Below are 15,489 nucleotides of genomic sequence, written 5' to 3'. Positions count from 1 at the left end.
TTAAATTTGGATTCATCACACTACGAGGCCTGATTTTAAATCCAGTTCTGGTGTAATTTGGCGTGCTGCAGACTTTCCGTCCTTGTTTCCTGCTTTTAATAGCCACCCTTCCACTGAGACCATTTCTGGCATGACTTTCAGATTCTTCTTCACTTGTCCAGTTTCCTCGCATTACTTAAAGACACACAGCACACCATGCCAAGATACACCAGCAAATAGTTCTTTGGTGCAAAAAGCTTCATCCCTGTCAAATTTTGCTTGGTAGTTTTCATAAATTCGAGAAAGGACAGGGAACAAAATATGTGATTTTTTCACAGTAACAAAGTGACTAAAATACAGTCGGTTTCTTGCTATGCCGCGTGTAGACAGAACACTAGTTTATCACTTGAATAAATGCTTTTTAAATGCTCGAATGACTCTTAGGTCAGTGTTAAATAAAAATAATAATAATGATAGTAAATCTGAAAATGGTAACTACAAGGACTAGACTAAAGATGAGTGAAAAAGACAGAACTGGGAGTAAAATTCATTGAAAAAGACATTTATTGCTACAATATAATTTTGACACATGCCTGTAGGCTAGTTCAAACTGTACACATACTGTACATGTTATGATAAGAGTATTTCAGATCATTCAGGATTAATATTTTTTTTAAATTTGTATTATCGTTTCAGCAGAGTGAGAAGCAAGACATCAATCATCCTGTAACATTGTATTGCTCAGAGGTTGAACTGTAGCTACATCTAGTAAACTGCACAAAAAAAAAGAAAAAAAAGTGTTGCCTCGTGTAAAATCGGAGACAAAAGCAAATACACATCATCAAATTCACAACATTTGTATAAAAGATAACTTATATAACTTAGAAAACAAATGAAAGGTTCTATTAAAAACTCAAACATGCAAAGATCTTGTTTGACTACGTGTGAAGAGCAGTGATTACACTGAGAAGAAGAGGGCTCCTGTCCACCAGTGTTTCAGTAAGTGTAATCTTTTAAGAGTGCAAGAACACAAATAACATTCAAACAACTTTACAAATGCCGGATGTTGTCCACGTGTTAAAGAACATTCTTGGAGATCTGTTCATTCACAGAATGGTCGAACCCCTGCAGCAATATGCGCACGCACACACAGACACACACACACGCACTTCAGGACAAGTAAAATCTGCTGTCTGAACACACAAATGTGGGAATGTGGATCTGAGCTCGGTGGAAAACACAAATGTTTGCAGTAAATATCGACACACTGTAAAAAGTGTCAGTCAGAAACATACCTGGCTAAGCCAAAATTAAAAACTGCAGATGACACCTTGCTACTACTGGTTTCCATCCATTCAGATATAGTCCAACAGAAGGATAATCAATAAATATACAAAATATGTACAAAACAGCTGCAGCGTACAATGCATTTGTCTGTTACAAGTAACGTTCAGGCACAAAGTTAAGAGTCAGTTTGGGAAGTTAGGAGATGATTGTTCAACTGCATCACGCTTTCTAATCAGAGAAGACCTCACTGTCCCGGTCTGAAAGTCCGAAGAAATGAGAAACATCCAAAACAGCTGGGATGCTCTTCCCTCAGCATCTGGACATCAAAGACAGGAAATTAATTTGAGGAAGTCCTTTACATTATTCCCTCAAATAGAAACATCCAATTGTTTTAGCCTTTAGTTCATAAAGTTTATTGCTGATATAAGGTGATGGTAAATACTTGATGGTAGACTCGATGTGGTCAGGTGCTCAGAGGTGGCCCATGGGGTTCGCCGGGTCTGTCAGATTGGGATGAAAAGCAAGATGCATGGACTGTGGGTCCGTCATGACAGCAGACGCCTTCTCTTCTTCTCTCCTCCGCAGACACGCTGCCTTCGGGTTCAGATTCCTCTCTGTGGAGTCCAACAAATAACACGTTAGCATAAGACTAAAATAGGAAACACTGGGAGTACATACTCGTTATTGTATTTATGCAACAGTGGTACAGATGTTGGGAATCTGCTTTAGAAAAATAATAGAAGCTAGAAACTTTATAAGTCATCCTTACAGACGTTTTCATGTTAACTATGAAGCTTCTCTTATTAGCAACAGGTCAAATTACAACATGCAGCACAGAAAGCATCGTCTCCAGAGAATAAGAACTGTTTATAGTTTATTGCTGGATGATTAATGATTAAATAAAGGTTTAATAAAATAAAAATAAATATTTTTTTCTGGAGCTTCCCTTAGCCTTGTAGCATCTCCCAGCTTTTTTATTTTTTGCTTATTTCATGCTGTCACCTATTCAGTTATAATTTAGTGATAAAAAGCAGCTAAAAGGGGGAAAAAATAATAAAAGCTCGATATTTCTTGCACAGCAGGCAGACTAAGCGAACTGAGATGGCATTTAGTATTTAAACAGCCACATATTTTCCCTTCAGCGGCCGATGGGGCTGCATCAGGGCCTCTTTAACAAGAGGACACAAGCACACCTCAAGATATATGCTAGTGTTGCTTCCCATCTGCTAACTGTGTAAATAGGCTGTTTGATTGCAGATTCTCACTCACAGATCTTTACTGTCAGATAATGCTGTCTTTGCAGCTTACTGTGCTGCCCTCATGTGGCCAAATATATATATATAAATTCATTCAATTTTAACCAGAAGCAGTAAAGGAAAAATATGTCTAAATAGACTAAAGGAGTTTTCTGTGGATAACTGACTGAAGCCTAGTTTTCATCGTGGGTGTGCCATCATCATCTGCCTCCCTGCAGCAAACACGCACTGACCTCTGACTTGTTGTTCCAAGCTGAGGATCACCGCCACAGCCTGGTGGAGGACCAGCAGCTTGGTCTGCGGCTTCTCACTCTTCAGGTGTAGTTGACACATGTGACCGAGCTCCTTGAAGGCCTCGTTGATGTCGCGCACGCGCAGGCGTTCGCGGGCGTTGTTGGCCATTCTCCTCTCACGCTCGCGCTCAGCCTTCTGCTCCGGACTCAGGTCCTCATCCTCATGGATGCTACGACATGAACAGAGGAAGCCCACAGGTAAAGGTGTGGCTGAATCTTTTAAAAATGAAGATTCATCTAATTCAAACCGACACTCCAGAAGAAGCAGAGAAAAGCGAAGTGAGCGAGACTGCTTTCAGAATATATTCCGGGTCTTTCTGCCCTCTGCTGGCCGCTGTGCCAGGATTACGTGATCCAGTCTCCAGGGATCATCTCAAATCCTCTAAAAAGTTCAGTGAAAAAAGGGTTTCCATAGAACAATGGCAGCAGATAATGTAATCAGCCGCAGATTTATGAATAACCCTTAAACATGTGTGTTTAAAAGAACCCATATGTCCATTCTTAGAATCACATTTAAACTATTTTGCTTTGCTTTTTGTTATCATCTGGTTTCAATATTTTAGAAAACAAACAAACAAAAAAAGAATAATGCTGGAGGATGTCCATATATGTCAGCTTTGATATCCCTCAACTAGATTACAGATCTAAATAAAAAAACATGCACTCAAGACATCACAGCTGAAGAGGTCTGGCCTGAAAAGACCTCTGGATGTAGAGACACCAGGACAGGAGCTCCAGTCTGTGACATTTTCAAGACATACGCTATCATTTTTCTCTGACGCAGGCCTTATAAATTTTTCTGTGACTCACGTAATACCAAAAGCATCCTTCGTCGTCGCCGGGCACACTTACTGACAGTTAGTCCTTTAATTGATAAGAGGATTGACAGAATATAAAACTGCTAAAAATTATCATTAATTTGAAACATTTTTGACCAAAACAAATGTGATCGCTTGTCTCTCAGATTTATGTATTTTAAATTGAGTTCTTTTTGGTTTTGACTGTTGGGTGTACAAGTTAAAATCACCACAGTCACATAACAAATACTTTTTATTCTTTTTTATAAGGTTTCCCAAGATCTATAATCATGCGTCATAAATAATGCAAGTGCAGCAAAGCTGAACACAGACCTTAGTTCACTCAGAGCTAAAGGGGACAGTTGTAAGACAGTTTACAAAGACTGCTTTGTGGTTTGGGGATTTTCTTGGTTAACTCTTAACTGTGATGTGTACGTCCCGACAGCTGTTCTTCCTTCTTTAATTCACTGCGACTTAATGCAACACGAAGAAGAAATATGAGGCTAAGTTAAATAGGCTGGTCCAGACACAGCTGTTCTTGACTGCAGGGGGTCTGGCAGTGTTTTAAATGAAACAAAACGGCAGGAAAGCTCTTCTTCTTCTTGCGTTTGGCTTTTATTGTAATAGATTTTTAAAAGGTAGTTTATTTAAAAATATATATATATATATATAGTAACTTTTTTTTAAATTACAAAATTAAATTAAAACATATTTTTTAAAATGGAATTTAAATTACTATTAACTATTCCAACCAATTTTTTTTAAAAGTGCTTTGTCTTCATAATTGGGCAGGGTTTTTTCACCGGCTTTACACACAAAATTTTATTTTTTGAACAAATGAACACAGTTTTTTTCCTTTCTTTGTTTTGCTGTTCCCTTTTTTTTTTTTTTAAAACACACACACACACACACACACACACACACACACACACACACACACACACACACACACACACACACACACACACACACACACACACACGATAAGGCATGAGTGTTCACCTGTTTCTTGCACTGTTTTCTCCATGTGTTTTGTGTTCGCTCTCCTCATCTGATCTCTGGCTGTCTGAACTGTGACCATGGCTGGTGTGCATTATCTCTTCCATTTCCCCACTTTCCATCTTAAGCTCTAGATTACTCTGAACCCCAAGTCCACCTGTGGGCGATCACACAAAACATAAACAACATTTTTTTGTCACAAAGAGAAAAAGTGAAATATACGAGTCTGGTGGAGAAGAGCTGCGAGGGAGAAGGGTAGCTCACCTCTACCTCCACCTTGCACAGGCTGTAGGGTGGCCCTCTGTCTGGCTGGGTACGGGTGACCATTTTGCGCACGGCCCTGGAAGGCGGAGTGGTTGCTGTTCATACTGACAGCTTCAACCTTTATGACACAGAGAATGACATAAGACCATTCTTCATGTGTTCATAAGTCAATGGTTAAGTATTCTGTAGACTGGGATCCTCTAAATGTGACTGCAGGGCTCCATAAATCTTTCTAAGACACTCAGTGGCATATAGTATCCAAGCTAGAGACAAATCGGCCACAAAACAACATCTGCCCTCTCATTTCCAAAGCAACCCTGTGCGGATCTCTCACTCTACAGAATTAATTTAATCTCAGACAATCTTAATCCTTCCCTTTAAACTACTATATACTCCCTAAACATACCCCTAATTCTCTTCAGGAATGATTCACTGACACATCGTTTGGAAAAAATAAAATAAAAGTGAGAGAATTTAATATCCCCCTCTCGCAGCGGATTACACTAAAAACCCCTTTCCCTTGCATACACTTCCACTCCAGCTGAGCTAAAATCCCCTGGTCTGCTCAAAGGGAAACATGGTGGAATGGGAGTGCACCGTGCTGCCTCCCCCTCTCCCTCCCCAATCACCCTACAGTGGATTTAGAAGTCTGCACATACTGGACACACAAGGACAGCACATCACAGCGCTCCTATTGTCCTCAGTTTCCAGTTTCAAGGACAGCAACCTTTACATTAGGAAAACATGCAGACGTAGTGGGTGGAAAAATTCCTGGAATTGAATGCCAGCGCAGATACACACACACACACACACACACACACACACACACACACACACACACACACACACACACACACAACAGAGAATTTCCATGCACACTGCCCTGTCCTTCTTTAAATACTTCAAAGTAAGGGTTGTTAACCATTGCTGGACTGTGACAGTTGAGCGGCAGGGTGCTGGCAGAGCCCGGGTGGCCGTGGTTGGGCTGGTTCAGCAACCCGTGGATGTCACTGGGCAGACCAGCGGTGGGGCCAACGGCATGGTTCCTCAGGACGTGGATTACGTCATCCAGTCTGTCCAGACGATCCTCCACCTGAGACTGAAAACACCAGGGGGACAATCCTCAAAATTTACAAAAAGGACTCTAAATTTCAAACCCTCTTGCCCAAAACAGCAAGACAGTAGTAGTAGTTCCTTCAGTGATTAAATGGCATTTCAATGTATTTTATTTGAAATTACAATATAATTATAATGCATTACAAAAAATTAAGTTAGATACACAAGAATAAAGGGCTAACAAGTCAAGTTTTTTTATAGGAAACAACATAATTAATTCAAATATACTGCACAAGAAAACAAGCAACACTGCCCCATCTTACATTGTAAGTACCCTGTACTTTTTAGAGCGTGGGCCATATTATGGAGCAGATTAAGCTAGCATTTCATATCTTTGTTGTATTTTTTGTTGCATCTTTATTTAAAAGTCATTATGCTGATGTGCATGATGGATGGTCTTTTCATCCACCTATTTCATAGTAGGTATATAAAGTAGGGATTTAGAACAGTTCATTGTTATAATTGTGTCATCAAAAGTTTACATAATCCTGCAAATTTTGATGGTATTTTTTCTTCTAAGTTACAGACAGAAAACAGTCCTTGATCACATTTGGATTAAAAAAAAGAACAATTAAATAACAGAACAGCCATCATACACATCAACATAATGAATGCTGAATAAAGAAAAAGGCAAGATTAATTAACTCCCTCATATGCCCTGTGCCCAAATAAATACTGCATATTTATTATGTAAGATGGCAAAATATTGTTTGTTTTTCTGCAACATTACCAGGAAATTACACACTATTTAAAATTACTTGAAGTGTAATTATTGCGCTATTTCCTTTAAAACCTGACTTGTTATCCACCTTAAAGTATTTGTAGGTAAATATAATTACATTGTAATTTCAAATTAAATACACTGAAATTACATTTGATTTAATTAATTACAGGGGAATTACACCTGAGCCATGGGCTGTATTATAAAATGTTATCACAAGTTATAACCAAGCCAAAACCTTATAATGTTGTCTACAACATTATAAATGTTAAAAAGACAATTTCTGTCTTTTTGAAGAACAACTCAAAGTTGGGTGATTTTATTTTAATTTTTTAAATAACTCATCTGCCCGATACTAGAATTATGGGTGTGCTCTCCTGGATCAACAGGTGTCCCTGCACAGCTGGAACCAACGGATACCTGCTAGGCCTCTCCTCTGCTAACTGGAGAAACTGAACTGGACCTCTGTTTGTGTTGTTGGTGTCTTTTGGGGCGTTTCAATGCCCTTTTCTTGGAAATAATAAGGCCCGCTGTGAGGTACAAGAAGCTTGTGCTTTAATTTTGATTAGGGGTTTATTACCTGCTATTTTGTGTTATTAATCTTTGGCTTAAGTTGTTTCTCAAAGAAACATCACCAAAAGTCAAACCTTTAATGGCACCAAATAGTTTCAACATTATCAGAATTGTTATATCGGCATGAAATAAGCTGAAGTTGGCACATGTGCACACCCACTTTAATCTTTCTTATAATATACCAGATATTTCATAAGGCCACCTCTGTGATGTCTAGACGTAACTCAATAAATAATCAAAGTTTCAGTGATATCAGATTACTTCCTTACCAACGATATTAGCGAAGACTCATAATGTGGTGAGACTGGTGCCTGAACTGAACTCCGTGGCCACATGTTGCTACCTGAGAAGAAGAAAACAACCGGATTTAAAACATCAGGGAAACAGAACATAGATGATGTAAATTATATTTCGCTGACGTGTGCTATGCTCCAGTTTACCTGCAGGTTCTGCTGAATTGGGCAGCGGAGACGGAGACCTCACCGGTGTGGATGAGCTGGAGGGGAAACTGCTGCTCGTGTGATCAGGGGAGTAAATCTAACAGCAGACAGCGACAAAAAGGAGAGAGGGGGAGCAGGAGGAGTGTGACCAGGGTGTGGATCATTTTAAAAGCACAACTTGTCATTTCTGGATGGGTTTTTACGGCTGCAGCCGCAACCTCATAGGCTCGTAATCTCAACTTAACTCGTGAATTCTGGTCATTTTACTTGTGAGCAACCAATAAAATGTCGTGCAGCATGAGAGTAGCTCTTTTTAATGTGCAGTGTCCTGTCATTGGCAGTGGGGGAGTTTTGCATTATACCACTGGGGCTCTCAGGACTTAGATCTAATAGGATTGAGGTGGTGGTACTTACAGAGGCCAAAGCTTTGCCCAAGGTGTCGCCTGTCTGTGATGGTCCTGACACATTTCCTTGGCTCCCTGAGACTGAATTTAAAAAAGAAAATATTTATTATACAAGATAAGCACGTGATAAAGAGCAGTTAAATTAGGGAAAGCATGTATCCATTTCCATTTTCTGACCTGCAGAGCTCTCTGAGGTGTTGACTGACTGAGTGCGCGAGACTGCATTGCTACGATGAAAAGTGGACATGGGCGGGAGAGCCCTGTTCATGTCCACAGCCAACACTGAATGTGGAGAGAAGTCCTGAAGAGTGGGGGAAAACATGCAGTTAAAAAAAACAACAGGGGTCAGAAAGTTTGTTGCTATCAACGCCCAAAGTCCCAGTGGTAAATCTCACCAGGTGACCGTGTGCCGGTTGCAGGCTGCTGTAACTCCCCGGCTGTGTTTGGTGGGTTGTGGCTGCTCCCAGTGCACCTTCATAGCCCTGCTGGTTCAGCCCATTTACAGCATTCCAGATGTCCGGCGAATTGCCCATCCCCTCTAAAATGAGTAATAATATGTTATAGCCTGCACTGGAGCAGCATCTCAAACAGCCAGACAGGTCGTGAAGCTCTACAGTGGCACTCTATGAAATCAGTGAAGTCCAGATTCAGTTAAAGCAATGCTCATTAACGTGTGACACGATGATGCTCAGCTGAATTTGCTTAGCTGAGAATACAAACGGATCTTTAAATAAAGTGAAGTACACAGACTTTATCTAATCTTCATGGTGCTTTTTAGGCATTTCTTTGATTCTTTTACCCCCAAGACTGAGACATCATAGTTACTGGGTGGATTGCCAATAAAATGTAATACAACTTACGCTCTCCGCTGGATTTTTGGGTAAGTAAAATATCTGACAACTACAATAAACACCAGAATAACAGACTTTAAAAAAAATTGTTCTGAGCTTCCATAGACAGTTTGAAAATCGGACGTAGCTTCCAGGAAAAATGAAGACACAGCTGAAGCGCCTTAAACCTGTATTTTATCTGAAGGCCACCAGATGGCGATAGCTGTGGTTGCCGAAATATTTTGGTCGTCTAGAATTCTATGAGAAAAATGACCTCCAGTCTTCATTTCTTCACTCTCCTGCTGAGTTTATGGATTTAGTCGCTCATTTTTGGGTCATATTGAATAAAAAAAAAATTAAGTATTCTTTAAATCAGCATTAACTGTGGCATGAAACCACACACTTAATGGCTAACAAGTTAAGATCAACAAGCCATGATCACGTCCACACATTTAAAAAATGTGTTTTTGCAACCAAGGTGGCTGATCTCAACATTTCAAAACACGACTCCAGAAAGCCGTGGGTGATGTCACTGTATCTATATCTATTTTTTATACTGTCTGTGGTGCACATATACCATCTATCTACCTCGCAATGAATTATGATGAGTCCAAACGTCCAAACCAATAAGGCTCAGCTGTATTGCAGGCTAATGAGTTAATGTTTGAGTTAACCTGAGATGATGAACATGGCAAACATTATGTTTAATGAACTTAATAGCACGGCTAGCACGGCTGTAGACTGTTCTGACCTCTTCACACCAAAACAACCAAAACTTTAAGGAGTGACAGTAACTGATGCAATATTTACCACCGGGGACGTGAATCGAGGCAAGTCTGTGTTCATGTGAGTTAAAGCATTTCAACTCTGGAGAAAAATTTTCTTCATGCTACACTTTAAAACTGTGTTTCTCACACAGACTGGCTTCTCTCCGGTGAGAATCAGAAATGGAGGACACGTTTTTTTGATCTTTTGGTTTAACTTTGCTTTAATACAGAGACAGAAAAAGGAGTGAAATCATAGGACTTTTGGGTAAGTTGTGAAAATATGTTACGGTAACTTGATTCCAGCTATCAACTTTACTCCTTGTCCCACTGACTGTTTGTGGTGAATATTAATGGGTTTCCGGCGAGTACACCATTAGTGTTATAATGAATGTCAGTTCATATTGAACACCAATTTAGGCATTTGCTAAAACAATATTTCCAAAACCAGTGAGAACTTTAGTAAAAATAGATTTTTATGAGAAGACAGCTGGTGAAGAGAGCGTGTATATTTTAATATGAAATATAGACCTATAAACTTGCAACTAAAGTATAGGAAAGTAGATAGCATATGTAATAAAATAATAAACTTTTTAAATTTGCATTTATTTCCTATATTTTGTTATCAAAACTGACTGCACTGCAGCAGAATTGTAAAGAGGGTTTGAGCTCACCAAAGAACATGCTTGCAAACACATTGCTGGGGGCCTTGGGCGACAGATGTGAAGATGAGTTCTGGGTGGCGATGTCTGCACCAGGAGACTGCCCATAAGCCTGAAAAGAAAAGTAAGAGAATAAAATGAACTCTGAGCATAAATTTCTTTGTCTCAGTATCGCAAAAACCAATCTGACTGACACTAACTCGTGAATACTGTGAGTGCGAGATGAGGCAACAGTATTATGAAAACAAAGCAGAGAGCTGATGCACACTTAGAGCTATTGCGCTAATCCATAAGCTGCAGATCCATGCACCTCCTCATCCGGATTTAGGAACCATTCACCATGAGAAATCCCAGCCCTAATCACGATCAGGTTCGGCTGGCTTCAGAAGGCTGGGATAGGACACCCTCCCGAATAAAATTGAAATCCAGGTCTTCTTGTGAATTGTTCTCAAAGAGAAACCGAACAGATAAAAGAGTCTGATCCTAATGATCCTCTCCTGTTGGAAACCAAGTATTGTTAACGGCTAGTAGATTTAGACTAAACTAAAGCTACCTTCAGCTTTTTTATATTTTTAATTCTTTCTTGACCAGTGTTGATGCTGCAAACTGCACATATGCACAAAAAAAAAAAAAAAATCAGACCAACACATGCTCACTTACTCAAACACACCAAGAGCTCTGGGCTGCACCTGCACCTCTCTCCATTGCTTTGATGTGCCCCAGGAAATGAAAATAAACCTCCCTGCACAGCATCAATGGGGTGTCAGTTACCCGGACGACAAGTTCTGTAAAGCAGGCTATTAAAGACTCTCTTGAGTATCCTTGTGCGTGCACACTCACAGGCTCATACACACACACACACACACACACACACGCGCACACACACACACACACACACACACACACAAGCCATGACCCTGGCTGGCATGAGTCCCATGGTGATTGTGGGCTAGGCCAAACAGAGGAGCCCCTGTCGACACTGGGCCCGTCTGAGCCGCCATGGGCAGCATATGGCAGAGGATAAAGCCAATTGTCCTCCTTACCATCAGCATAGCAGGCGACCCGTTAATAATGGTCACACCCCCGCCCCAGCACGCCCTCTCTGGCCCCCACTGGAGAAGAGCCGTCACCATAGCACCCTCTTTTAGCATAGCATTGATTTATTAACCATCAATCATGGCATCACAAATGATAAAGGACTTTTTTTTTAAGTAGCTAAGCCCCACAAGAAAAAAAGGAGGACATTAAAATACTCAAGAGGTTGACATTTGTTTTAAAACATCTTGGATAAATATTCTTTACAATCTATTCTTTACAATCTGTGTTTTTTTAGTCTATAAATAAGGATAAAGTTGGGGAAATAAAAACAAAAACAGGCAAACAACAAAAGTACACAGCATTACGATGCTGCATGAGTAAAAGCTCAACTTGCTATTCAGGGCCCACTCTCTGCTCCACCATGGCCAACTCCAGCCACATGCAACCAATTTTCTGCCTCTCTGATCCACGATGTCTGGATATGGTTAGTCTCACAGAGATCAAAGCTGCCTTTGATAATGGCTGCAGTGGTGGAGGGACTGCTCTAACATAGTGGGGTTAAATCAAATAGAAATAGCAGCAATCTGCTTCATGTCAAGATGTTTTCTGCTGCTAGGCTTGACTACATGATACTCTGGCAGCAAACAGGAAGCACGAGTTGATGCTTGTCGTTTTATTTTTCTCTCTTGTTAACCTTAAGAGAAAGATCACTGAGATATTACAGTTATACGTAAATAAATGCTACTAGCATTGTGTGCATGAAGATGTGTGTAAGTTGTCAATAACTCTCCTTTTGATTATGACAAAACAAACCAAGTGTAAGAGTAACACAGAAACTCTTCGTCCTCTTCTAACCTGCAACTGCAGAAGTTAAAGAATAAGCTCTGATCACGCACACAGCTTATTGAAGCACAGACACCCTTAAAATGTAAAGCTCTATCTCTTTGTTGCCCTTCATAGAGAAGCATGTACAGATTAACCCGTGGTGCATCTAATGATCTCAATAAAGCAACGAAAATTCTCACAAACTCTTAAGTTTCTCACAAAAAGAAGGAAAGAGAACACTTTTAACTTTTACAAGTTGTGTATGCAAATGGGTTTCCTGCTGATGCAAGTCTGCTAAAATCTCATCTATTAAAAAGAAAAGGTTATTCAATCAATGAGGGCACAGATACAGCAAACAAACATCTGAGAGGACAGTGCAAATGCATCATCAGCAAACACACCCACGTAACCTTGGGAGGGGAAATGACAGAAATATAACTGTAATATATATACATATATAAATATGTACTCACTGGTTTCATGTTGTAGCAGTGCATCAGTGAGTTGTTCCCTGCGCCAGAGACGGGGTGAGCGCAGTACATAACTCTGCTGGTTCAGTGCAAGAGTCCAGGCTCACGATACAGTCCACGCACAGCTCCTCTGCTCGTGTCTCCACTCATGTGTGTACAGTCCACATGCACTCCTTCCCCTAACCTACCCCTGCTGGTCATGCAGCAACCCGCAGACAACTTATGCAAATGAGGGCAGGACCATTTCAGGCAGCAGCGAGGGGTGGCCGGGAGTTGACGCTGTTACCGAGTGGACATCTATATTATGAGCAACCTGTTGTTGTGTTTTTTTAGTGTTAAAATAAAATGGTTGTGAAATAAACATGGCTATGAGATAGTTTTCTTTTTCTGCTCTTGTTTTAATTTTACTGTCCACAGTTTTGATTGTCATGGAGACTGGACATGAACAGAATTTATTTTAAGTAAAAAATAACAATCAGGGAAATCCCACCTAAACCCGAGCAAACACCTGGGCAAGGTAAAGAAAAGAAGAAGAAAAAACTACAACACTGAGGTTATGCTTGACTTTTTGTTCTTTGTATGTTATTGTGTCCTGCATGAAAAATACTCATGGAAGCAATCCCCTCCTCAGGACCAGAGAGCACTAATCTCCCGTTAGACAGGTAGAGGTTTCCAGTAAACAGAGGACAGCCTACCACACCCTTGTCTGACCCACATTTATAAATAGAAACTAGTCTTAATTTGTAGGCACGTGTAGCGTGAGAAGCTCCTCCAGCGGCTGGGTCAAAGGTTATTAATACTGCAGTCTGTCTGGGTGATGCGTAACATTAACAGTCAGACATCCTGTTTGAGGCCAAAGCCGCTGTCTGATGCCCTACAACTGATATTTACACCGGTGGTTCTTAAAGCATACAAAAGGTAAAGCCAAAAAATGTCAAGCCACACCTGTGGGGAAAATGGCCTATATGTGATCTGAGATGTTCTTTAATTGCATATTATTAGGTGAAGGCACCTATGACGTAGTTTGTTGTAGTTTTGTGCTCTTTGTTGTCAGGCATACCCACTGATCTGCGCTTAAAGTCTATGTAATTTTAAGTCTAATTAATTGCTTTTTATGCAGTTTCAGCAGTAATGTGCACACCTAGACTCACCTCAAGGCACAACATCTGGGAGTCACAAATTCATGGGGGGAAAAGATTAATAAAGCGAATGAGTTCTGAATAGTACCAGCAAATCTATGTTTTGTGATCTTATGTACACTGTGGTTGGCGTGATGCACAGTGTGGCACACTGTCCTGGCACAGCTTTTTGGCTCAAAGAGCCCTCACTAGAATCCAATCAAATAATTCCAAGCGAGACAGCAGCAAAGCCTTTATCTTGAAGTCATCGTCCCCAGTGTTTACAGTAACACCGCAGGGCAGTGGGAGCAAAGTGGCCAAAATAACAGCGACCTAGAATCTTGAAATTTGTGTTTATATTTAAACTTTTAACCCGGTGTCTGCCGTGGCTGCCCATTATGGGATCATTTAATTACAATTTATAAATATGCATTTTTTTTAAATGACAGTTTTCTACTGAATAAACTGCAAACTATAGAGCTGAGAGTAGAAAAACATGTTATGTTCTGAAGGTGAGCTGTGCAGTGCACTCAGGTTCCTTAAGGTAAAGCCTAATCCTGACTGCTCAATTGGGTTAGGAGGTCAGTCACTTCGGCTTCATCAAAACAACAATTTCTTGACCTTCAGGACTGTGCTTTATTAAAAAGATGCTGAGTAAATATTCTAAATTTATAGAATACATCCATATATATATATATATATATATATATATATATATATATATATATATATATATATATATATATATATATATAGGGAGAGAGAGAGAGAGAGAGAGAGAGATAGATATATATATAGATATATATAGATATATATAGATATATATAATATATATATATATATTTGTGTGTTGCTGTTTTGTTTTTATTTTAATTCAGGTATTCAGGTACACCAGTGGCCACTGACTGACCTTTTCCGCTGACAGAGATCAGCTCTTCTATCTGACACACCAACACTCACACATATCTTGGGCAAATGATCCAAGAGCAAATATATACAGTCCCCTGACCCTGAACTTTGCATCAATCTTAGCTAATTGCTGCCTTGTCAGAAGTGCGATTATTCAAACAGGTAATGCAAATGTTAATGAGCTCCGATTTGCATATCTTTATTTTGCCACGGTTGAAATGTCATTGGTTATGACGCTCCACAAAGAGGAATGTCACTCCTGATGGCCCCCTGATATGTTGTTGGCCATTAAGAAGCTAACAAAAGAAGAAAAAAAGAGAAACCCAAGGGGGGGTGGAGGAAAAACAAATAAGGAGTCGTGATCAAAATTAAATGAGGAATTACACATGCAAACACATAGAAACACTTGCACAGCGTGATTGCTAAACTCAGTAATCAAAATTTGAATTTTGCATAGATGTGAGAAGATAATTCGAAACTGAAAAGGGAACCAGAAGTAAAGACCTCTTCTGCAGCTCTTATGGTTAGTCTTTTTATGTAAGATGTGCTGTTGTGCTTACTATGCCTGCAACGCACATTTCAAGTGTTGTTGGCATATTGCTCTTCGCCATGCGCTTGATTTGACATGGCTTAAATAACTATCTTCCTGCCAGTGATTGGCATTCACACAAGAAGGGGTGAGTGGGACTAGGGAGCAGATGGTGACATTCCACATGACCAAACTGATCAATCAGCATGCTGGGA

General features: G+C 40.0%; 1 protein-coding gene across 1 annotated transcript; it reads right to left on the bottom strand.

Moving 5' to 3' along the window:
- Positions 1-534: 534 nt before the first annotated feature.
- LOC146665034 (transcription factor 12-like) lies at positions 535-12,904 on the bottom strand. The gene is made up of 13 exons (XM_085412441.1): positions 12,722-12,904; positions 10,398-10,497; positions 8,525-8,667; positions 8,307-8,430; positions 8,140-8,210; positions 7,726-7,822; positions 7,555-7,628; positions 5,798-5,974; positions 4,876-4,993; positions 4,615-4,768; positions 2,756-2,985; positions 1,709-1,880; positions 535-1,582 (listed from the first exon to the last, which is right to left on the bottom strand). Exons 1-12 carry the CDS (start codon positions 12,788-12,790, stop codon positions 1,738-1,740), a joined length of 1,500 nt encoding a protein of 499 aa, XP_085268567.1. The 5' UTR covers positions 12,791-12,904; the 3' UTR covers positions 535-1,582; positions 1,709-1,737.
- Positions 12,905-15,489: the final 2,585 nt, after the last annotated feature.

This window comes from Rhamphochromis longiceps, linkage group LG7, assembly GCF_057381845.1.
Source record: "Rhamphochromis longiceps isolate RC_006_pf linkage group LG7, R_longiceps_female_GT1.1, whole genome shotgun sequence".
In the NCBI taxonomy this organism is placed as follows: domain Eukaryota; kingdom Metazoa; phylum Chordata; class Actinopteri; order Cichliformes; family Cichlidae; genus Rhamphochromis; species Rhamphochromis longiceps.
This window is presented reverse-complemented; position numbering and strand designations above follow the sequence as displayed.